The sequence below is a fragment of the Lucilia sericata genome, unplaced genomic scaffold (assembly GCF_015586225.1).
Source record: "Lucilia sericata isolate MDLA Ls3-8-SP2 unplaced genomic scaffold, ASM1558622v1 Contig001099F_arrow, whole genome shotgun sequence".
In the NCBI taxonomy this organism is placed as follows: Eukaryota; Metazoa; Arthropoda; class Insecta; order Diptera; family Calliphoridae; genus Lucilia; species Lucilia sericata.
The window spans coordinates 50,211-74,815 of NW_023995072.1; the positions used below are offsets into that span (position 1 = coordinate 50,211).

Here is a 24,605-nt window from a genome sequence, read left to right on the forward strand (position 1 = left end):
TCTAGTCTATAGTCTAGTCTATAGTCTAGTCTATAGTCTAGTCTATAGTCTAGTCTATAGTCTAGTCTATAGTCTAGTCTATAGTCTAGTCTATAGTCTAGTCTATAGTCTAGTCTATAGTCTAGTCTATAGTCTAGTCTATAGTCTAGTCTATAGTCTAGTCTATAGTCTAGTCTATAGTCTAGTCTATAGTCTAGTCTATAGTCTAGTCTATAGTCTAGTCTATAGTCTAGTCTATAGTCTAGTCTATAGTCTAGTCTATAGTCTAGTCTATAGGCTAGTGTATAGTCTTAGTTATGTCTAGTTATAGTCTAGTGTATAGTTTAGTGTATAGTCTAGTCTATAGTCTAGTGTATAGTTTAGTGTATAGTCTAGTCTATAGTCTAGTGTATAGTTTAGTGTATAGTCTAGTCTATAGTCTAGTCTATAGTCTTAGTCTATAGTCTAGTCTATAGTCTAGTCTATAGTCTAGTCTATAGTCTAGTCTATAGTCTAGTCTATAGTCTAGTCTATAGTCTAGTCTATAGTCTAGTTTATAGTCTAGTCTATAGTCTAGTCTATAGTCTAGTCTATAGTCTAGTCTATAGTCTAGTGTCTAGTCTAGTGTATAGTCTAGTGTATAGTCTAGTGTATAGTCTAGTGTATAGTCTAGTCTATAGTCTAGTCTATAGTCTAGTCTATAGTCTAGTCTATAGTCTAGTCTATAGTCTAGTCTATAGTCTAGTCTATAGTCTAGTCTATAGTCTAGTCTATAATCTAGCCTCCTACTAAAAATACCTTGCGGAACCCTGATAAATAAAAAATTTCTGCCAACCTCAACCACCCACATACACGAAGTAATTGCTAAATTCTATACAGACACAAAACCTCCGATAGAATTGCATTGTTTTCACTCACACAAATACATAACAGCTAATACAACAACAAACGTTTTAGCAAAAACAATAAGACAAAATAATACAAACAACAACTATAGCAAGTACGTATAGTAAACAAAAATTCTCTCTTTGATATAAAATTGTAAATTTTCTTTTACAAAGACAAAAAAAAATCAACAATTCATAGAAGAGAAAAATTAGATAAAACACCCATGCATTAAAGGGATATGACACAGTCTTTAAAGGATACGCGAACTAAAAAGACGACTTTAAAAAGGAAAATATTAATAAAAAAAACTTTAAAGAAAAGTGTGCTAAAATTAAAAAAAAATTTATAAATTGTGTGAAAATTTACTTTTATACCTTAACTCATAAGAACACCTGTAAAAACAAGTTAAAGGCAAAACTTGAAATGCTTGTGATTTATTGTTTATACAACTAGAAATTGCATAAATTTGCATTTAATTTTAAAGGACATTGACCATGTTATACGACTCCTGTTAGAGAGCAGGGTCATTGTGTATACTTCAAGTGAAGTGTGAATAGTTTGCTTAAGAAAGTGTTAGTACAATTTGAAGGTTGCGAGTGTTGAGAAAACAAATTTGTGTTAATTATAATTGTTATAAAAAATATTTATTATTGAAATCGAAATAAATCAATAATTATTAACTAACACTTAAGGGCAAAAGAAAATATTGATTAATAATTCATGGCATTTGCAATGTGGTTTGTGGAAAAAAATATGTATTGCAAAATAAATGAAAAAAATTTAAATGAAAATAGTTAATAACTATTAGTGGTATTTAATTTTTAATAGTAGTTTTTCATTATTAAAAATTGTTTTGTGAAGGTTTTGACATTTAACCATTGAGGGAAAATACAAGCTCCGACACAACAACATATAAAAATAGAAACTTTTTCAAGAAGACATCATCCTATAGAAAACTTTCCTCTTTCTTCTTAATTAGTTTTATATAGAAACGTTTATTTTAAAGAAATTTTTATTTAAGAAACTTTCTTCTTAAGACAGTTTTCTATAAAAAGACATTATAGAAAAGTTCTGAAGTCTGTTCTCTATAGAAACATTTTTTGGTAGCTTACTGTTAAGATAATTTTCTATAGATAAGTTTTTCTTAAGACAGTTTTTTATAGAAAAGTTTCTTTTTACGACAGTTTTTATAGGAATGTTTCTTCTTAAGGCAGTTTTCTATAGAAAAGTTTGTTATTAAGACAGTTTTTTATAGAAATTCTTTTTCTAAAGACAGTTTTCTATAGAAAAGTTTCTTCTTAAGACAGTTTTCTATAGAAAAGTTTCTTCTTAAGACAGTTTTCTATAGAAAAGTTTCTTCTTAAGACAATTTTATTTATAGAAAATCTTATTTTTAAGACAGTTTTCTATTTAAGACAATTTTCTATAGAAAAGTTTCTTTTTTAGACAGTTTACTTCAGAAAAGTTATTATTATTTAGACAGTTTCCAAAACGTTTTTCCTTAAGACACTTTGCTATAGAAAAGTGTCTTCGAAATCTCTCTGCTATAGAAAACTTTTTCTATAGAAAAGTTTCTTCTTAAGGTAGAAAGTTTCTCCTTAAGACAACTTTCTACAGAAAAGTGCCTTCTTCAGACAGTTTCCAATAGAAAACTTTCTTCATAAGACAGTTTACTAAAGAAACGCTTTTTCTTAAGAAAGTTCTCAATAGAAAAGTTTCTTCTTAAGACAGTTCTCTGTAGAAAAGTTTCTTATTGAGCAGTTTTCTATAGAAAAGTCTCTTCTTAAGTCAGTTTTATATGAAAGGTCTCTTATTAACACCGTTTTCTATTGGAAACATACTTCTTAAGACAGTTTTCTAAAGAAAAGTTTCTTATTGTCAGAGTTCTATATAGAAAAGTTTCTTCATAAGACAATTTTCTATAGAAAAGTTTCTTATTAAAACAGTTTTCTATAGAAAAGTCTTTTCTTAAGTCAGTTTTCTATGAAAAGTTCCTATAGTTTTCTATAATAAAGTTTTTCTTAAGACAGTTTTCTATTGAATGGTTTCTTCTGAACACAGTTTTCTATAGAAAAGTTTCTTCTTAAAATAGTTTTTTATAGAAAAGTTTCTTCTTAAGAGAGTTCTCTATAGGAAAGTTTCTTATTAAAACAGTTTTTTATAGAAAAGTTTCTTTTTAAGAGAGTTCTCCATAGAAAAGTTTCGTCTTAAGACAGTTTTCTATTGAAAACATTCTTCTTAAGACAGTTTTCTAAAGAAAAGTTTCTTCTTGTGAGAGTTCTATATAGAAAAGTTTCTTCTTAAGACAAATTTCTATAGAAAAGTTTCTTATAGAAAAGTTTCTTATTAATACAGTTTTTTATAGAAAAGTTTCTTTTTAAGAGAGTTCTCTATAGAAAAGTTTCATCTTAAGACAGTTTTCTATTGAAAACATTCTTCTTAAGACAGTTTTCTATAGAAAAGTTTCTTCTTAAGACAGTTCTATGTAGAAAAGTTTCTTATTGAGAAGTTTTCTATAGAAAAGTCTCTTCTTAAGTCAGTTTTATATGAAAGGTCTCTTATTAACACAGTTTTCTATTGAAAACAATCTTCTCAAGACAGTTTTCTATAGAAAAGTTTCTCCTTAAGACAGTTTTCTATAGAAAGATTTCTTTTTACGACAGTTTTTATAGAAATGCTTCTTCTATACAAACGTTTCTCCTTAAGACAGTTTTCTATAAAAAATTTCTTTTTAAGACAGTTTTCTATAGAAAACTCTCTACTTTTCTATAGAAAAATTTCTTCTGAAGACGTTTTTTCATAGAAAAGTTTCTTCTGAATACGGTTTCCTATAATAAAGTTTCTTCCTAAGAAAGTTTCCTATAGAAAATGTTCTTTTTAGAGAAACGTTTTTTATTAAGACAATTTTCTTTAGAAAAGTTTCTACTTAAGACAGTGTTCTATAGAAAACTCTCTACTTTTCTATAGAAAACTTTCTTCTTAAGTCTATAGAAAAGCTTTTTACAGTTTTCAAATAAAATGTTTTTTTATATAGAAAAGTTGCTTCTTTCGAAAGTTTTCTGCAGAAAAGTTTCATTGTAGTTAAGTTTTCTAATGAAAAATTAAATTTTGGAAACGTTTTTTATCGCGAATGTTTTTCGTCGAGCAGTTTTCTATAGAATAGTGTATTCTTAAGTTATTATCAAATAAAAAAATTCTTTCAGGAAAAGTATGTTCGTAACGCGGTCTCCAAGTGGAGTTGCACCATTTTGTGGTGCATAAGCCTTCTTCACCTAGAGTGCAGTTTCTTTATAAATTGGGGTTTCTTAACACAATTTCCTTTATTGAAATATATCTTTTTAAAATAGACACAGTTTTTTTGACGGATTTTTTGTTTAAATTATTACAAATTTTGTAGGTGGTGTATTTTACCAACCCTCGTAGATGTAAGAGGTCTAGGTCTAGAGGTACTACTTTGGATTCAGCAAGTTTGCTTCTATCGACATGAGAAGTTTTAATAAAATCAAACTAGTCGTTTAGCAATTACATTGTGGTTTCTTTCTCTTTCAAAATTTCGCTTATGTAGGATAAGGCGTATGATGAACATTTAACTAAGCTGTTAAATAAAGTATACGCACCATAATAACTTGAAATGTAGCAATAATATTAAAAACCTAATTTTTTTAATTAAAAATACTTTCGATATTAAAATATTAAACGAAGTCTTCAGTTTCAAATTAAAAATTTCTAAAAAATGTTTATGAAAATTTTTCAATGTTTTTTGTCTGGGATAAGGCGCATGATGAATATTTAACTAAGATGTTAAATAAAGTATACGCACTGTAATAATTTTAAATGTATAAATAACATAAAAAGACTTAATTTTTTAATTTCAATAAAATCTTTCAATAGTGCGTTATTTTAAAATTTTGAAAAAAAATTCCAAAAACAGGGGATCAAATTTTCTTTTGAATTTTTTTTGTGTTTTTAAATTAATAAAATTTTTTATAAATTTCTGTAATTAGGTAATTGTCTAACTTTTTTCTTTTAAAGTTTAAATTCACTGCAAATTAAAAGAACTTATTTCAATTAACGTTCAATTTATTATAAATTATGCAAATTGGATATAAGAAAAAGTTCTTATAAAATTAGCAATTCTAAAGCTAATAAAATATTTATAGTTTTGTATTTCTTTTAAACGAAAACAATACCGATTAAACGGCTACTATTATATTAGTTAAAAGCTAAAATAAAATAAAACAAGTAAGAAATTATAGTCGGGCGAGGCCGACCATATAATACCCTACACCTTTGACAAAAATATAATGTGATTTATTTGCCATAATAAAGCATTAAAATTGAATTGTACCTTCAGATATACATACTTAAGCCGTTTATTGTTGAATAAAATTGTGGACATTTAAGTGAAATTTTGATGGGGTCTTTTCATAGGGGCTAGGGTCATATGAGGACCTATTATTATGGAATTCATGAGGGTCATCAAATCTTATATACAACTTGGTTTTTGCAGCTTTTTTTTCGAGATATGAATATATTTAACATAATTATGAACTTAAAAGCCCTATTCGGCGGGTTCAGTTGTATGGGGGCTAGGTGAAATAATGGACCGATGTAAACCATTTTCAACTGGCTTCGTTTACGATACCATAAAAGATCATGTGCCAAATTTCATTGAATTATCTCCAAAATTGCGACCTGTGGTTTGATTACAAAATTTAAAAGCCCTATTCGGGGGTTCAGTTGTATGGGGGCTAGGTGAAATAATGGACCGATGTTAACCATTTTTAATAGACTTTGTCTACGGTACCACAAAAGATCATGTGCCAAATTTCATTGAATTATCTCCAAAATTGCGACCTGTAGTTTGATTACAAAATTTAAAAGCCCTATTCGGGGGTTCAGTTGTATGGGGGCTAGGTGAAATAATGGACCGATGTTAACCATTTTCAATAGGCTTCGTCCCTCATGTACCAAATTTCATTCAATTATCTTCAAAATTGCGACCTGTAGTTTGATTACAAGGTTTACATGGACGGACGGACAGATGGACGGACATAGCTAAATCGACTCAGAAAATGATTTTGAGCCGATTGGTATACTTTAAGGTGGGTATAGGACCAATATTATTGTGCGTTACAAACATCAGCACAAAACCCAATATACCCTCCCCACTGAAGTGGTGTAGGGTATAATAAGTTAATGTTGCATGACCACAAAATTTAAGAAAATATGGAAGTAAAGGATAGGGAAACTGAATAAATTTTGAGCTATTGATTAGGTTATGTGCTAGTCCAGTGACTAGTTAATGGACCAGTCTGTTGTATATTCTATAAATTAGTCTTTTGTTGAGCCCATGGACTAGTTTGGGGACTAGTCTACCAACTGGGTAATTGACTATTCTATTGTTGAGACTATGGACTAGTCTATTGATCTAACTATGAACTAGTCTATTGACTAGTCGATGTAATAGCCTATAGCTGGTTTGAATTTCAAGGTTATTTTTGTAAATTTCAATTAAATTGTCTTTTATTATAACTTTGTATTAGAGTGTGTAAAGCAAGAAGAAGTTAATAAAAAGGAAATTACTCTAAAAGAAATTTAACAATTCATTGTTAAGTTTAAGTGGTTTCTTTATATTTTCTTCATCATTTGACACACGCATAATTTATTATCTAGCTAAAGTTTTTTTATCTATATTTAAATGACTGACCTATATTTTAACACACAAACTATATACTATTTCGTTTGAAGTTCGAAAATATTGGTCATTGTCTTGTGTAGAAAACAATATCGAGTAGGTAGTAAGGTTTTTTATGTAAAATATTAATGTGTGTCAATTAAACACGTTTTTTTTTTCGTATATAATTTTGTAATGTTAACCTTGAACATACATGTAATAAGCATGTGACACTAAATATAGTGGACAATAGAAGTAAATTTGACGTTTTTAATTTGAAAGTTTATACAATTGATGACGTAAATTAAAGAAAATTTTAATGCTTCATTACTAATTAATCAACTAGTTTTAGATATATATAAATATATGTATATGTTCATATTTCTATTTTAGATTTATTTTGTCACCATTTGATAAATTATATTTCAATAAAATATCAAGATAAATCATTGATAATTTATGGTTGAAATGTTCATAACTTAATTGCAGCAGATAAAGTTTTCTACTAATACAATATATTTTAAAATATTTTACATTAACTTACATTTCATAAATTATTCTTTGATTTATTTAGAAATTTTACATTATTCATTTCAAAATTCCTACGATTAACTTTTTATCACATGAAATTTGTCCCCTTTACGTTTACAGTAATCAACATCTTGCTTACAGAAAACATAACATTATAGTTGCATGTTTGTCTATTTCCTTTTTTGAAACGATTTTGCAATAAAAATCATAAATAACTAATAATATGCCATCGGTTAGTTGGTTCTAACCTCTCACATATAGTCCACTGATAACAATATTTAATAGTGTTTTGTAAATAATGTATTTGAATCATAAAATATATACTCATAGAGGATTGATAGAATTTCTAAACATACGTTTACGTGTCCATATACATGACATTTAATTGATTGTGTACATTTTTATGAACATGGACAGAAATAGATGTGGGGCAAACCTTAGACGAGAGGGGGACAAAGCTTTGTATGTATTGGATTTATTTATCTAGTTCAGTTCTATTTCAGTTCTACTTCAGTTCTAGTTCAGTTCTATTTCAGTTCTACTTCAGTTCTAGTTCAGTTCTAGTTCAGTTCTACTGCAGTTCTAGTTCAATTCTAGTTCAGTTCTAGTTCAGTTCTAGTTCAGTTCTAGTTCAGTTCTAGTTCAGTTCTAGTTCAGTTCTAGTTCAGTTCTAGTTCAGTTCTAGTTCAGTTCTAGTTCAGTTCTAGTTCAGTTCTAGTTCAGTTCTAGTTCAGTTCTAGTTCAGTTCTAGTTCAGTTCTAGTTCAGTTCTAGTTCAGTTCTAGTTCAGTTCTAGTTCAGTTCTAGTTCAGTTCTAGTTCAGTTCTAGTTCAGTTCTAGTTCAGTTCTAGTTCAGTTCTAGTTCAGTTCTAGTTCAGTTCTAGTTCAGTTCTAGTTCAGTTCTAGTTCAGTTCTAGTTCAGATCTAGTTCAGATCTAGTTCAGTTCTAGTTCAGTTCTAGTTCAGTTCTAGTTCAGTTCTAGTTCAGTTCTAGTTCAGTTCTAGTTCAGTTCTAGTTCAGATCTAGTTCAGTTCTAGTTCAGTTCTAGTTCAGTTCTAGTTCAGTTCTAGTTCAGTTCTACTTCAGTTCTAGTTCAGTTCTAGTTCAGTTCTACTTCAGTTCTACATCAGTTCTACTTTAGTTCTACTTCAGTTCAGTTCTAGTTCAGTTCTAGTTCAGTTCTAGTTCAGTTCTAGTTCAGTTCTAGTTCAGTTCTAGTTCAGTTCTAGTTCAGTTCTAGTTCAGTTCTAGTTCAGTTCTAGTTCAGTTCTAGTTCAGTTCTAGTTCAGTTCTAGTTCAGTTCTAGTTCAGTTCTAGTTCAGTTCTAGTTCAGTTCTAGTTCAGTTCTAGTTCAGTTCTAGTTCAGTTCTAGTTCAGTTCTAGTTCAGTTCTAGTTCAGTTCTAGTTCAGTTCTAGTTCAGTTCTAGTTCAGTTCTAGTTCAGTTCTAGTTCAGTTCTAGTTCAGTTCTAGTTCAGTTCTAGTTCAGTTCTAGTTCAGTTCTAGTTCAGTTCTAGTTCAGTTCTAGTTCAGTTCTAGTTCAGTTCTAGTTCAGTTCTAGTTCAGTCTAGTTCAGTATCTAGTTCAGTTCTAGTTCAGTTCTAGTTCAGATTCTAGTTCAGTTCTAGTTCAGTTCTAGTTCAGTTCTAGTTCAGTTCTAGTTCAGTTCTAGTTCAGTTCTAGTTCAGTTCTAGTTCAGATCTAGTTCAGTTCTAGTTCAGTTCTAGTTCAGTTCTAGTTCAGTTCTACTTTCAGTTCTACTATCAGTTCTAGTTCAGTTCTAGTTCAGTTCTAGTTCAGTTCTAGTTCAGTTCTAGTTCAGTTCTACTTCAGTTCAGTTCTAGTTCAGTTCTAGTTCAGTTCTAGTTCAGTTCTAGTTCAGTTCTAGTTCAGTTCTAGTTCAGTTCTAGTTCAAGTTCTAGTTCAGTTCTAGTTCAGTTCTAGTTCAGTTCTAGTTCAGTTCTAGTTCAGTTCTAGTTCAGTTCTAGTTCAGTTCTAGTTCAGTTCTAGTTCAGTTCTAGTTCAGTTCTAGTTCAGTTCTAGTTCAGTTCTAGTTCAGTTCTTCAGTTCTAGTTCAGTTCTAGTTCAGTTCTAGTTCAGTTCTAGTTCAGTTCTAGTTCAGTTCTAGTTCAGTTCTAGTTTTGGTTCAATTTGGTCCTTTGCACCACTTAGAAGTTGGACAATTCTGTTATTGTCTCTTTAGCATGTCTGCACATAAATGAATCATATGTATATGTGTGTCATTAAAGCTTATAACAAATGCAACATGCTATAACGAAAATGAGTCAAAAAGAAACTTAAAAAAAGTGACCAAATACAAACACGAACAATATTTATCGGGACATAGTCAGGAATAAAAAAAGAGCACACAAATATAAAAATTTAATGGTTTTACTACAGACACATATTTACCAGAGTAAAGAGATACTAGTTCAATGAGAGTTTATTATCCTGCATTTCATTTTGTGTTGTATGTTTTTTTTACTTTTTAAGCAATTATTCTTTTTTTGTTATAAAAGAGTAGATGGTTTTTTGTTAAGGTATATTTTCGAAAACAAATGACCAGCGCCTACGCTAGTTTCTCAGTGTGTGAGTGTGTCACTAGTTTTTCGTTTATACTATAATTTCGAATATCTATGAATGAATATTCACTATTAGCCTTTTCGTTTCGAACTTAAACGGAAGTTAGTTGTGAACATTTCAATGCAAATGACACTTTGTTATAAACTCTCAACGCCTACAGTTCGAGGAAAAATGAAAAAAATCAATTGAAAAGAAAAATTAATAGAAAAACCTAAATTGACAGCAAAGTGACTATTACAAGGAAGGAAATTCCTAATAAAACGTGTAACACTTAATGTTAAATAATAAATATAAATTATTTCCTGTTTTCTCTGTTCCTTTCTATTTCGTATTTGTATGCAATTTATATGGTGAAATACTAAACGTAAAGTACATTGTGTTTGAAACATAATTTTATATATTACATGACAAAGATATAAATTTTTAATAAAATGTGATTAATTTTAAAATAAACAACAACAAGTTATAAATAATTGAAATTATAATGTGCTTTATAAATGAGTGTTTTTTATGTTGTGGAAAAAATACAGATAAATTATACTAAAGCACGATTTTATTTTAAATAAAACAAAAAGAAAAAAGCACAAAAAAGGCAACAGTCTGTGTTAACTACAACGAAAAAAGAGGAAAATTACTATAAATACTGTGCAAATAGTCTATGGATTTTCCAATGTATGGTCTAATACTGGTCAATAATTTGGGACACAACATTAATAATAATATTTTTATATATATTTTATTAATAAAGTGAAACAAATAAAAACGTAAATAATAAAACTAAAGGAAACTAAATCATCATGCCACCAAAACGTAGACGCAGATTTCAAGGTTTATATTACCATTCCTCACCACCAAAGGGTAAGTTAATCTACAATCTATATAAGTATCTATATGTACACTTCCAAAGAAGTATTTATAAGTAATGACTGATTCTTCATCGCAGAGTCCAGACGGATGAACTTAGAATCGTGACATTTGGACAGTAGATGTATAGATTCCTTAATAAGGGAAGTTTTTGGTAGGGTGAGGGCTCCGATAGGTTGCTGGTTAGTGCAATTGTCCGTTGGACCGGATGTCCTGGGTTCGATTCTCACCTGAGCCACTAGTAAGGGGGCGCGCAACAACACCGATGAAGGCCTAGAGGTAGTTCTTTGAATTTGATCCTCTAACAAATTAACTATTAACTAACTAACTAACTAACTAACTACTAACTAACTAACTAACTAACTAACTAACTACTAACTAACTAACTAACTAACTACTACTAACTAACTAACTAACTAACTAACTAACTAACTAACTAACTAACTAACTAACTAACTACTAACTAACTAACTAACCTAACTAACTAACTAACTAACTAACTAACTAACTAACTAACTAACTAACTAACTAACTAACTAACTAACTAACTACTAACTAACTAACTAACTAACTAACTAACTAACTAACTAACTAACTAACTAACTAACTAACTAACTAACTAACTAACTAACTACTAACTAACTACTAACTAACTACTACTAACTAACTAACTACTAACTAACTAACTACTAACTAACTAACTAACTAACTAACTAACTACTAACTAACTAACTAACTAACTAACTAACTAACTAACTAACTACTAACTAACTAACTACTAACTACTAACTAACTAACTAACTAACTAACTACTAACTAACTAACTACTAACTAACTAACTCACTAACTACTAACTAACTAACTAACTAACTAACTAACTAACTACTAACTAACTAACTAACTAACTACTAACTAACTAACTAACTAACTAACTACTAACTAACTAACTAACTATAACTAACTAACTAACTAACTAACTAACTAACTAACTAACTAACTAACTACTAACTCAAACTAACTAACTAACTAACTAACTACTACTAACTACTAACTAACTACTCTAACTAACTACTAACTACTAACTAACTAACTAACTAACTACTAACTAACTAACTAACTACTACTAACTAACTAACTAACTAACTAACTAACTAACTAACTAACTAACTAACTAACTAACTAACTAACTAACTAACTAACTAACTAACTAACTAACTAACTAACTAACTAACTAACTAACTAACTAACTAACTAACTAACTAACTAACTAACTAACTAACTAACTACTAACTAACTAACTAACTAACTAACTAACTAACTAACTAACTAACTAACTAACTAACTAACTAACTAACTAACTAACTAACTAACTAACTAACTAACTAACTAACTAACTAACTAACTAATTAACTACTACTAACTAACTAACTAATTAACTAATTAACTAACTAACTAACTAACTAACTAACTAACTAACTACTAACTAACTAACTAACTAAGATTTTCATTACTTTAGCAAGAAATTGGACTTTTATGTTTCTTCTGAAATTGAATTATTTTTGCCCTATGACCTCTAGTTTTTGCCAGAAAATTGATTTTTAGTTGCATATTTCTTATATTTTTCCCTAAGTCCTCGATTTTAGCCAGAAAACAGACATATATGTTTCCATTCTAAAATTGATTTTTATCGTTATTATAATATAATCAAATCGATACTATGGCTAATGACACTTCATTAGTGTAAGATTATTAACCTTTAGTTATACCTCAACTAAAATTTAAGTGATATTTTGCACTAGTATGCTTAACCTTGAGTTATTTTCTTCATAATTGATTATTCAACTCAATAATGTTAACAATACAATATTTTAAATAGCAACTATGAAAATTCTAAAGAACTACATTTACATTTGACTAATTGACTTGGTCAAGCATAAAGGGTTGTGCAGAACTTCTTCTACTGGGAATTGAATCCTTTTATTATCACTTAACTTTTATAGTCATAGAACATAAAACTGCCAACAAAAGAACGACAAGAAAAAAAAAAAAAAACAAACATAATTATCTTAATTATTAAATGTGAATTTCAAACACTTAAATTTCCTACACTATATGAAATACTTTATTTGTGTTCTTTTTAATTGTCAATTTAATCGGCAAAGTGTTTTGCTTGCTTTTATGTTTCGTTAACATGCAAAGGAAATTGTAGACCGAATACTTTTTTACCTTAAGTTTGAAGTTTTTCATTGAAAAAAATTCCCTTTGGACTTTTGGTTTGTTAACCCAGTGACACTAATACTAATAAAAAAGAAATTTTATAAAAAATGCGTATATTGCGTGTTTTTTTTGTACAAAAAATGGAATGTGGTTTGTATATTTACAAAGAAAAAAAAAAGAACACATTTTTGTTGCTAATTAAAGGTGTCTACAGTTATTTATTTGATAAATTTGTTTTATATGGATTAACATGTTAAAACGTGTTCAAGGGAATTTATATGATGAAATCTTTTTGTTTATATCTAAAAAACGGCAACAAGTGCTTTTAGTATTTTTATATACAGATATTTAGCAATGATTTGTTGGAATTTGTTTGTTTGTTTTTGGCCCTTATGAGAGTTTTTCTTTTCTAGTATTTACTAATTATTTCACAATTTATCAGAAATCATAATAAATTATAGTTGTTTTGTTTTCTTAAAGAAACCAATAGTAGTTAAGAGTATTTTTGGAAATTGTTTCGTTAATTTTCTTTCATATTTAGTTGCTTTTCGGGTATTATTTTAATCATTAGTTGTTTATTTTTTTTTTGGAAAGAAACATTATCATTAGTAGTTATTTTTATAAATTTTTTGTTAAAACAAGAAAATAATATTTAGTTGGATTTGTAGTATACCTAGGCGTATGCTAGTTAGTTAGTTAGTTAGTTAGTTAGTTAGTTAGTTAGTTAGTTAGTTAGTTAGTTAGTTAGTTAGTTAGTTAGTTAGTTAGTTAGTTAGTTAGTTAGTTAGTTAGTTAGTTAGTTAGTTCGTTAGTTAGTTGTTAGTGTTAGTTAGTTTTTTAGTTAGTTGTGTTCGTTTGTTTTAGTTAGTTAGTTCGTTATAGTTAGTTAGTTAGTTAGTTAGTTAGTTAGTTAGTTAGTTCGTTCGTTAGTTTTAGTTAGTTAGTTAGTTTAGTAGTTAGTTAGTTAGTTAGTTAGTTAGTTAGTAGTTAGTTAGTTAGTTAGTTAGTTAGTTAGTTGTTAGTTAGTTAGTTAGTTAGTTAGTTAGTTAGTTAGTTAGTTAGTTAGTTAGTTAGTTAGTTAGTTAGTTTGTTAGTTAGTTTAGTTAGTTAGTTAGTTAGTTAGTTAGTTAGTAGTTAGTTAGTTAGTTAGTTAGTTAGTTAGTTAGTTAGTTAGTTAGTTAGTTAGTGTAGTTAGTTAGTTAGTTAGTTAGTAGTAGTTGTTAGTAGTTCGTTAGTAGTTAGTTAGTTAGTTAGTTTAGTTAGTTAGTTAGTAGTTAGTTAGTTAGTTAGTTAGTTAGTTGTTAGTTAGTTAGTTAGTTAGTTAGTTAGTTAGTTAGTTAGTTAGTTTAGTTGTTAGTTAGTTAGTAGTAGTTAGTTAGTTAGTTAGTTAGTTAGTTAGTAGTTAGTTAGTTAGTTAGTTAGTAGTTAGTTAGTTAGTTAGTTAGTTAGTTAGTTAGTTAGTTAGTTAGTTAGTTAGTTAGTTAGTTAGTTAGTTAGTTAGTGAGTAGTTAGTTAGTTAGTTAGTTAGTTAGTTAGTTAGTTAGTTAGTTAGTTAGTTAGTTAGTTAGTTAGTTAGTTAGTTAGTTAGTTAGTTAGTTAGTTAGTGTAGTTAGTTAGTTAGTTAGTTAGTTAGTTAGTTAGTAGTTAGTTAGTTAGTTAGTTAGTTAGTTAGTTAGTTAGTTAGTTAGTTAGTTAGTTAGTTAGTTAGTTGTTAGTTAGTTAGTTGTTAGTTAGTTAGTTAGTTAGTTAGTTAGTTAGTTAGTTAGTTAGTAGTTAGTTGTTAGTTAGTTAGTTGTTAGTTAGTTAGTTAGTTAGTTAGTAGAGTTAGTTAGTTAGTAGTTAGTTAGTTAGTTGTAGTTAGTTAGTTAGTTAGTTAGTTAGTTAGTTAGTTAGTTAGTTAGTTAGTTAGTAGTTAGTTAGTTAGTTAGTTAGTTAGTTAGTTAGTTAGTTCGTTAGTTAGTTCGTTCGTTAGTTCGTTCGTTAGTTAGTTAGTTAGTTAGTTAGTTAGTTAGATCAATAAACGTGAAGAGACAAAGTGCGAAACTCCGTCCTGTGTGTTACCGGTTCATGTGTTCATAAGGGCCCTTGATTCGACCCAGGTCAACTCTCTACAAGGATACATTTGTATCCGCTCTGGATCAAAGAAATATTAAAAGCTAGATTTGTTGTACACTATGTCGTATACTTTTTTATAAGCTATACATTTATTTAACACTCATACGCCACGTATGTATAGGGAATACAAAATTGCTAAAAATTCTCCTGAAAATTGGATACTTTTGTGTTCTCACTTTTTGACTGTAGTGGCTCAATATAGTATAACTTCGCATGAATCTTTGAAAATAAGGCATACATATGTCATTGACTTTGCTGGTACATAAGAACACCTACTTACATATATATATATGTACTTGCATACCTATTAACATATATAAATAGAATTGTCAGTTAACAATTGATAATTGATTTATATTGTTGACAAGGCCTCTTTCTATCTGAACGGCCTTGATACTTCACTTTTCGTTTTTTGAAAAATTAGTTTTCGTACGTATTTTTTGTCACTTACTAAGCGGAAAATACCTCAATTTAAAAGCCAAGGAAATTATTTTTATGAATATGAAGGTATTTATCTTCATTTAATTAATTGCCGTAGAATGTATACATAAGTATGAGACAATTAATAACACATAACACAAATAAATAAAGCCTAAAATCAACATAATTAAAAGATATAAATTAATATTTGTGATAAATATGTATGTTTTTACAAAAGAGTGAATATTTGTGTAAATATTGATAATCATAGATATAATAAAAAAGAAAATTACACAAAAATACGAATATACATATGTATGTACGCATATGGAAGATTTTGGACAAATTGTTGTTCCAGAAGACAAATATGTAAAACATCTTGCCTTTAAAGTTTAATTTTTTTATTTCAAAATTTCTTCCTTTAATAACTAAAACACAAACCCTTAAATATAGCACACATCAACCTGTTAAAACCAACAAATTTAAGTTAATTGGAAACTTCATTGTTAGAGCACTACTATGAAAAACAACAGCATTAATGAAAACTTACCAGCAATTTGACGTTTACAATTTCTAAAACGATGGAGTTGATAACAATAAAAAACACTGTTAGTTAAATGTTTTTGTAGTTGTCGTTATAGCTTTGTTGTTGTTTGTTGACCAAAGTCCTTTACAAAAAAAGCTATATGTTATATTGTATGTACTTCTAAACTAACACACACATAGACGTATGTATACTATACACACATTAGTTAATACATACATATAGACTTATTTTTTTTAAAAGGTTCTATGAACTTAATTTCTGATTTAGTTGTTAGCCGGCTTTCTAACTTATTACACGTTTGTTGGTTAAAAAAAAAAACAAAAATAAAAAAAAAAATATATTTTCATAGAGAGTTGAAAAAAAAGTTATTAACAATAAAGGAATTTTTTCTGTACTAGTGAATGCATGTAGTTTATTGATTTTTTTAAACAAGCACTTGCATATTGATTCGAATTTAAACTTTAACTTTATTTTTTGATAAAATTTTTTTAAATTGTTTAGTTTTGAATAAAAAAAATTTTCTCTTTTAATTGCAGTTTTACCCATGAATGGTCAAGTAGCAAATACTAATGGCCGCCGAAGGCGTGATCCTGATGGTAAGTAAAATTTCATTTTTGATTTTAAGACGAAAGAAAAGAAGTTTAGAAACAGTTTTGTAATGTGTTTAAATCGATTTTTAAAATATCGGAAAATAATACCAATCGGCACAAAATGATTTTACCTACAACTCAAATATAATATGTGTAACTAACCAACCAACTAACTAACTAACTAACTAACTACTAACTAACTAACTACTAACTAACTAACTACTAACTAACTAACTAACTACTAACTAACTAACTAACTAACTAACTAACTAACTAACTAACTACTAACTAACTAACTAACTAACTAACTAACTAACTAACTAACTACTAACTAACTAACTAACTAACTAACTAACTAACTAACTAACTAACTAACTAACTAACTAACTAACTAACTAACTAACTAACTAACTAACTAACTAACTAACTAACTAACTAACTAACTAACTAACTAACTAACTAACTAACTAACTAACTAACTACTAACTAACTAACTAACTAACTAACTAACTAACTAACTAACTACTAACTAACTAACTAACTAACTAACTAACTAACTAACTAACTAACTAACTAACTAACTACTAACTAACTAACTAACTAACTACTAACTAACTAACTAACTAACTAACTAACTAACTAACTAACTAACTAACTAACTAACTAACTAACTAACTAACTACTAACTAACTAACTAACTAACTAACTAACTACTAACTACTAACTACTAACTACTAACACTAACTAACTAACTAACTAACTACTAACTACTAACTAACTAACTACTAACTAACTAACTAACTAACTAACTAACTAACTAACTAACTAACTAACTAACTAACTAACTAACTAACTAACTAACTAACTAACTAACTAACTAACTAACTAACTAACTAACTAACTAACTACTAACTAACTAACTAACTACTAACTAACTAACTAACCTAACTAACTAACTAACTAACTAACTAACTACTAACTAACTAACTAACTAACTAACTAACTAACTAACTAACTAACTAACTAACTAACTAACTAACTAACTAACTAACTAACTAACTAACTAACTAACTAACTAACTAACTAACTAACTAACTAACTAACTAACTAACTAACTAACTAACTAACTAACTACTAACTAACTAACTAACTAACTAACTAACTAACTAACTAACTAACTAACTAACTAACTAACTAACTAACTAACTAACTAACTAACTAACTAACTAACTAACTAACTAACTAACTAACTAACTAACTAACTAACTAACTAACTAACTAACTAACTAACTAACTACTAACTAACTAACTAACTAACTAACTAACTAACTAACTAACTAACTAACTAACTAACTAACTAACTACTAACTAACTAACTAACTACTAACTAACTAACTAACTAACTAACTAACTAACTAACTAACTAACTAACTAACTAACTAACTACCTAACTAACTAACTAACTAACTACACCTACTACTAACTACTAACTAACTAACTAACTAACTAACTAACTAACTAACTAACTAACTAACTACTAACTAACTAACTAACTAACTAACTAACTACTAACTAACTAACTAACTACTAACTAACTAACTAACTAACTAACTAACTAACTAACTACCTAACTAACTAACTAACTAACTAACTAACTAACTAACTAACTACTACTAACTAACTAACTAACTAACTAACTACTACTAACTACTAACTACTAACTAACTAACTAACTAACTAACTAACTAACTACTAACTAACTAACTACCTACTACTAACTAACTACTAACTAACTAACTAACTAACTAACTAACTAACTAACTAACTAACTAACTAACTAACTAACTAACTAACTAACTAACTAACTAACTAACTAACTAACTAACTAACTAACTAACTAACTAACTAATTATCTGGAACCGTATTTATCACATAGGTAACTCAGCCTCTTTATAGAAAAATTTAGATTTTTATAAAACATTTTGCAAAATTTGACATTCTATTAAAAATTTTTGAAAATTTGGGTTTCTTTAAAATTTTTGAAAATTTGGCTTTCTTAGAAATCTTCACAAAAGTTGGATTTCAAAAGAAAATTGGGCTTTCTCTAGAAAATTTTCGAAAAGTTGGCTTTCTATTTCTATTTTATAGGCATTTTTAGCTTTTTATAGGAAATATTGCTTCTTATGGGATATTTTCGAAAAATTTTACTTTTCGAGTAATTAGCTTTCTATAGTATAATTTCAAAAATTTGGCAAATTTGGAAATTTATTTTTTTATGAAAACCTGAAAAATAGTCTTTACTAGTTTAGGGTATCATATTGTCGGCCATATGCGACATTTCATTCTTACGTGTTAAATTTTGACAAATTAATTATTTTAAAACTTAATGATGAATACTGGGTCTAAACCCTAAAATTGTTTCAAAAATAACTTCAAATATATTTAGGAATGTATGTGTGTTTTCCCTTTTAAAGTCAATTAAAAGTCCTTAAACAAAAATAGTTGGTTGACATGTAACACTTGTGGGAAAATTAACAAACAATAGCCAAGTTTTCTTCCAGCAGAATCTTTTAAAATATTTATATAAAGACACTTGTTTAAATGTACAAGTAAATTTAGTTACAACTATCCCTCTAGTTACAGAATAATAAAATTTTCGTTAATAAAAAGCTAAAATAGATTGAATGTGAATAGAAAATTTAAATATATGTTTTTCACTAACTTAACATGTATAACTAGTTATCAATACATACATATGTATGTTGGTCTCTAAGTAAATAAGTAAATTAAGAACTTATTTACTTGAACCAATATACATATATTACATTTCATGTGTAGTTTTATTGATTATTACACATATGTACATATGTATGTGTATGTGTTTTTATAAGACTACATACAAAATGTCTTTTAAAGACAAAAATTACAATTAAACTTGACATACAAACAACTGACCCTTTTAACCTTAAGTATTCTTATAATTTACGTATGATGTACTTTGTACATACATATGTATGTATAAGTATATGGTTTTACATATTGACATATGTATGTCAATATGTAAGTAAATACTTAATAAGTAGTAACACGAGGAAATTCAAAAAACGTTTATAATTGAGTTTCCTAAGAACAATTGTGGAACTAATTCATAATTAATTAGTTCTAGTATGAGTGTTATCCAAACTACTTCAGATTCTTTGACAACAGCCTTGGAACTTCTTAGTGGAACCTGTTCTTTGGAACCCTGTTGAGATTCTAAAGAATCAAGTTCTTTAGGAATCTTCAGAGAACCAGTTATATGGGACTAGTTCAAAGTAATATATATTTAATTAGTTTTGAAATAAAATTTTTGGAACCTGTTCAGAAATCTTTTAAGAGATAGTAGAATCAGAGTAATTTCGGAAGTAGGTTAGGTTGAAAAGGAAAGCTCGGTACCTGGCCCATTGTGCGCTCTTTTACTTGGAACTTCATTTTGCTGCATGAATCACCCCTAAAGTTGAATTATCATCCGTTGATTCAGAAACTTAGTCTCATGGATTGAGGACTAATTTTGTGCTTATGGTATATAGCATAAGAACATGACTCTGTCAATCACCCTTATCCCAGGAATCGGGATTAAATATTCTCAGGTGTTTCCGTATTTCTTGTTGAAAGATATGTTTCAATATTTGTCGGATTGAGCCAAGCCTGTGGCCGTTTTCAGTGCCTTTCATTACATTAACATAATAGTTTGGACACTTGCCTCTACTAAAATTTTCGGAAATTTGGCTTTCTATAGGAAATTTTGCTTTCTATAGGAAATTTTCGAAAATTTGCCTTTCTATAGTAAAATTTCGAAAATTTAGCTTTTTATAGGAAATTTTCGAAAACTAAGCTTTTATTAGGAAATTTTCCAAAATTTAGCTTTCTATAGGAAATTTTCCAAAATTTAGCTTTCTATAGGAAATTTTCGAAAATTTAGCTTTCTATAGGAAATTTTCGAAAATTTAGCTTTCTATAGGAAATTTTCGAAAATTTAGCTTTCTATAGGAAATTTTCGAAAATTTAGCTTTCTATAGGAAATTTTCGAAAATTTAGCTTTCTATAGGAAATTTTCGAAAATTTAGCTTTCTATAGGAAATTTTCGAAAATTTAGCTTTCTATAGGAATTTTTCGAAAATTTAGCTTTCTATAGGAATTTTTCGAAAATTTAGCTTTCTTCAACTTATACAGGAAATTTTCGAAAATCTGGATTTATACAGGAAATTTTCAAAAATTTAGCTTTCATTAGGAAATTTCAAAAATTTAGCTTTCTATAGGAAATTTTCGAAAATTTGGCTTTCTATAGTAAACTTTCGAAATTTTAGCTTTCTATAGGAAATTTTCGAAAACTAAGCTTTCATTAGGAAATTTTCGAAAATTTAGCTTTTTATAGGAAATTTTCGAAAATTTAGTTTCTATAGGAAATTTTCAAAAATTTAGTTTTTTATAGGAAATATTTTAAAATTTAGTTTTTTATAGGAAATTTTTGAAAATTTAGTTTTCTAAAGGAAATTTTCGAAAATTTAGCTTTCTATAGGAAATTTTCGATAATTTAGCTTTCTATAGGAAATTTTCGAAAATTTAGCTTTCTTAGGAAATTTTCGAAAATTTAGCTTTCTATAGGAAATTTTCGAAAATTTAGCTTTCTATAGGAAATTTTCGAAAAATTAGCTTTCTATAGGAAATTTTCGAAAATTTAGCTTTCTATAGGAAATTTTCGAAAATTTGGCTTTCTATAGGAAATTTTCGAAAATTTAGCTTTCTATAGAAAGTTTTCAAAAATTTGGCTTTCTATAGGAAATTTTCGAAAATTTAGCTTTCTATAGGAAATTTTTGAAAATTTATCTTTCTATAAGAAATTTTCAAAAATTTGGCTTTCTATAGAAAATTTTCGAAAATTTGGCTCTCTATAGGAAATTTTCAAAAATTTGGCTTTGTATAGAAAATTTTCAAAAAGCTAGCTTTCTATAGGAAATTTTCGAAAACTTAGCTTTTTATAGAAAATTTTTGCTTTCTATGGGAAATTTTCAAAAATTTAGCTTTATATAGAAAGCACTCTAAAAATGTTTCTTTCTAAAGAGAACTTTCGAAATTGTTGCTTTCTAAAGAAAACTTTTGAAAATTTAGCTTTCCATAAAAAGCTTTTGAAAATTTTGCTTTTTATACAAAATTTTCGAAAAGTTAGCTTTCTCTATTTCGAAAAACTGAAAATGAAGTACTTACTTATCTGATTATATGTAAGTCATTATAAGAGTACTTAACAGTAATGCAGACAGTATGTAGTTGTCATTGCAAAGTAAATAGATGTGTAAGTACAAGTCATTACCGAGTTTAGTCTGAGTATGTCTAAGATATTTATCTCTTCGTAGAGACTCACATAGTCTGCCATTACTAACATAACTTTCTTGCTTGTATTTGCTGTGTCACTGTGCGTGGCAGCAAACACATTTATCAAAAGTAAAAGTTTCTGAAAGTAAAGGGAAAATATTTCAAATAAAGGTAACGTAAGTTTTTATTATATTTATTTCTTGGCAATAATAATAATTGCACTTGAATAAAATTTCATTGCAAATAACAAAAAAAGCTAAAGGAAATAATAATAATAAAAAAAACTTCCTCTGCATTTTGAATGATAAACTACTTTATTTTGAATAATTTAGTTCAAAAAGAAAATAGTTTTGTGATTTTGTAATTGATTGGCATGCAAACATGCAATTTTTAGCAGGCTAAAGAAAAATTGAAAAACTTTACACCAAAAATAATTTCACAGAAGAGAAAAACTTAAATTAATCTTAACACTTGAAAAACTTAGTTAAAAGAAAACGAAACTATAATCAATTTCATTTACTTTCACTAGATCTTTCAGTTAAATTATCTACTATACGAATATGGATGCATGAAAAGGATATTGGCAAACTAACTCGAGTACTATGGGCCGGACAGGGTAATCGTTTGAGACAGCAGGCCAGCACAAATCCCAAAGTAAAGAGGTTTCTAACAGCAGTACCATATGTGATGGTAATAGATTAATAAAAAAAAATTAAAAGCAAATGTTATTAACTCCCTAATATTTGAAAATAGAACTCCATTAAAGATGTTCATCAAGCGGTAATCGACAACAGTTTAGAAACTTTACAAGCTAATTTGGAACCACCCGTACCGCCGGCTTTAGTGACTTGTCGTGATGCGAATGGTTTAAATCTCATACACAAGGCAGCCGGTCTGGGTCACGCTACAATTTTGGAATATTTAATAACCACCTGGCCCGATGGTGTACACGAGACAGATATAACGGGTAAAACCCCTTTGCATTGGGCTGCCAGTGCCAAAAATAATATGCGCTGTTATACACTGCTCACGCAAGCTGGTTGTGATGAAGAGGCCGTTGACTATGTAAGTGATTTATTCAAATACCTGCAACAGTGCCTTTAACTATATTAAAAAAAAAAATCTAACAATTTTCTTTTTTTTCACACACACACAAATTGTCATTAAATATTGGAAAAACCCTCAATATAGAAAATGAAAACACCTTCATTTTATCGTCATAAACCTCATGAAATTGAACGTGCTTTTTTGACGTATGTACCGGAAGCGCCGCGTGTGTCACCGGATGTTGCCACAGATTGGGAGGCTTTAAGCGATGATAGTGGTGACGGCAAGGTGGTTTATTGTTTTGTTACTAATTTTAAAATAATTATTATGTTTGTTATTGTATTTTGTTGTTTTTTTTTTTCGTTTACAGAAATTAGATATTAAAATACCCGAAATGAATGGTTTCGGTAGACATTCCAATGCTGAAAGCAATACTTCGGAGGCCGAAATGACAGAAGCGTAAGTTGAATATTTAGCTAGATATAGCATATAAAACCAGACTGGACTATGGACAAGACTATAGACTAGACCATAGACTAGACCATAGACTAGACTATAGACTAGATAGACTAGACTATAGACTAGACTATAGATAGACTATAGACTAGACTATAGACTAGACTATAGACTAGACTATAGACTAGACTATAGACTAGACTATAGACTAGACTATAGACTAGACTATAGACTAGACTATAGACTAGACTATAGACTAGACTATAGACTAGACTATAGACTAGACTATAGACTAGACTATAGACTAGACTATAGACTAGACTATAGACTAGACTATAGACTAGACTATAGACTAGACTATAGACTAGACTATAGACTAGACTATAGACTAGACTATAGACTAGACTATAGACTAGACTATAGACTAGACTATAGACTAGACTATAGACTAGACTATAGACTAGACTATAGACTAGACTATAGACTAGACTATAGACTAGACTATAGACTAGACTATAGACTAGACTATAGACTAGACTATAGACTAGACTATAGACTAGACTATAGACTAGACTATAGACTAGACTATAGACTAGACTATAGACTAGACTATAGACTAGACTATAGACTAGACTATAGACTAGACTATAGACTAGATAGACTAGACTATAGACTAGACTATAGACTAGACTATAGACTAGACTATAGACTAGACTATAGACTAGACTATAGACTAGACTATAGACTAGACTATAGACTAGACTATAGACTAGACTATAGACTAGACTATAGACTAGACTATAGACTAGACTATAGACTAGACTATAGACTAGACTATAGACTAGACTATAGACTAGACTATAGACTAGACTATAGACTAGACTATAGACTAGACTATAGACTAGACTATAGACTAGACTATAGACTAGACTATAGACTAGACTATAGACTAGACTATAGACTAGACTATAGACTAGACTATAGACTAGACTATAGACTAGACTATAGACTAGACTATAGACTAGACTATAGACTAGACTATAGACTAGACTATAGACTAGACTATAGACTAGACTATAGACTAGACTATAGACTAGACTATAGACTAGACTATAGACTAGACTATAGACTAGACTATAGACTAGACTATAGACTAGACTATAGACTAGACTATAGACTAGACTATAGACTAGACTATAGACTAGACTATAGACTAGACTATAGACTAGACTATAGACTAGACTATAGACTAGACTATAGACTAGACTATAGACTAGACTATAGACTAGACTATAGACTAGACTATAGACTAGACTATAGACTAGACTATAGACTAGACTATAG

The 24,605-nt window shown here is 28.4% G+C and overlaps 1 protein-coding gene across 1 annotated transcript in view; it reads left to right on the top strand.

Moving 5' to 3' along the window:
* The first annotated feature begins 1,128 nt into the window (after nucleotides 1-1,128).
* The window catches only part of LOC119609987, a 55,099-nt gene continuing 31,622 nt past the window's right edge, over nucleotides 1,129-24,605 (top strand). Inside the window, 7 exon segments of the mRNA XM_037965046.1 lie at nucleotides 1,129-1,439; nucleotides 9,817-10,514; nucleotides 16,356-16,415; nucleotides 22,288-22,448; nucleotides 22,512-22,823; nucleotides 22,950-23,093; nucleotides 23,176-23,264. Of these exon segments, the coding sequence (XP_037820974.1) occupies nucleotides 10,454-10,514; nucleotides 16,356-16,415; nucleotides 22,288-22,448; nucleotides 22,512-22,823; nucleotides 22,950-23,093; nucleotides 23,176-23,264 (827 nt within the window). The 5' untranslated portion in view covers nucleotides 1,129-1,439; nucleotides 9,817-10,453.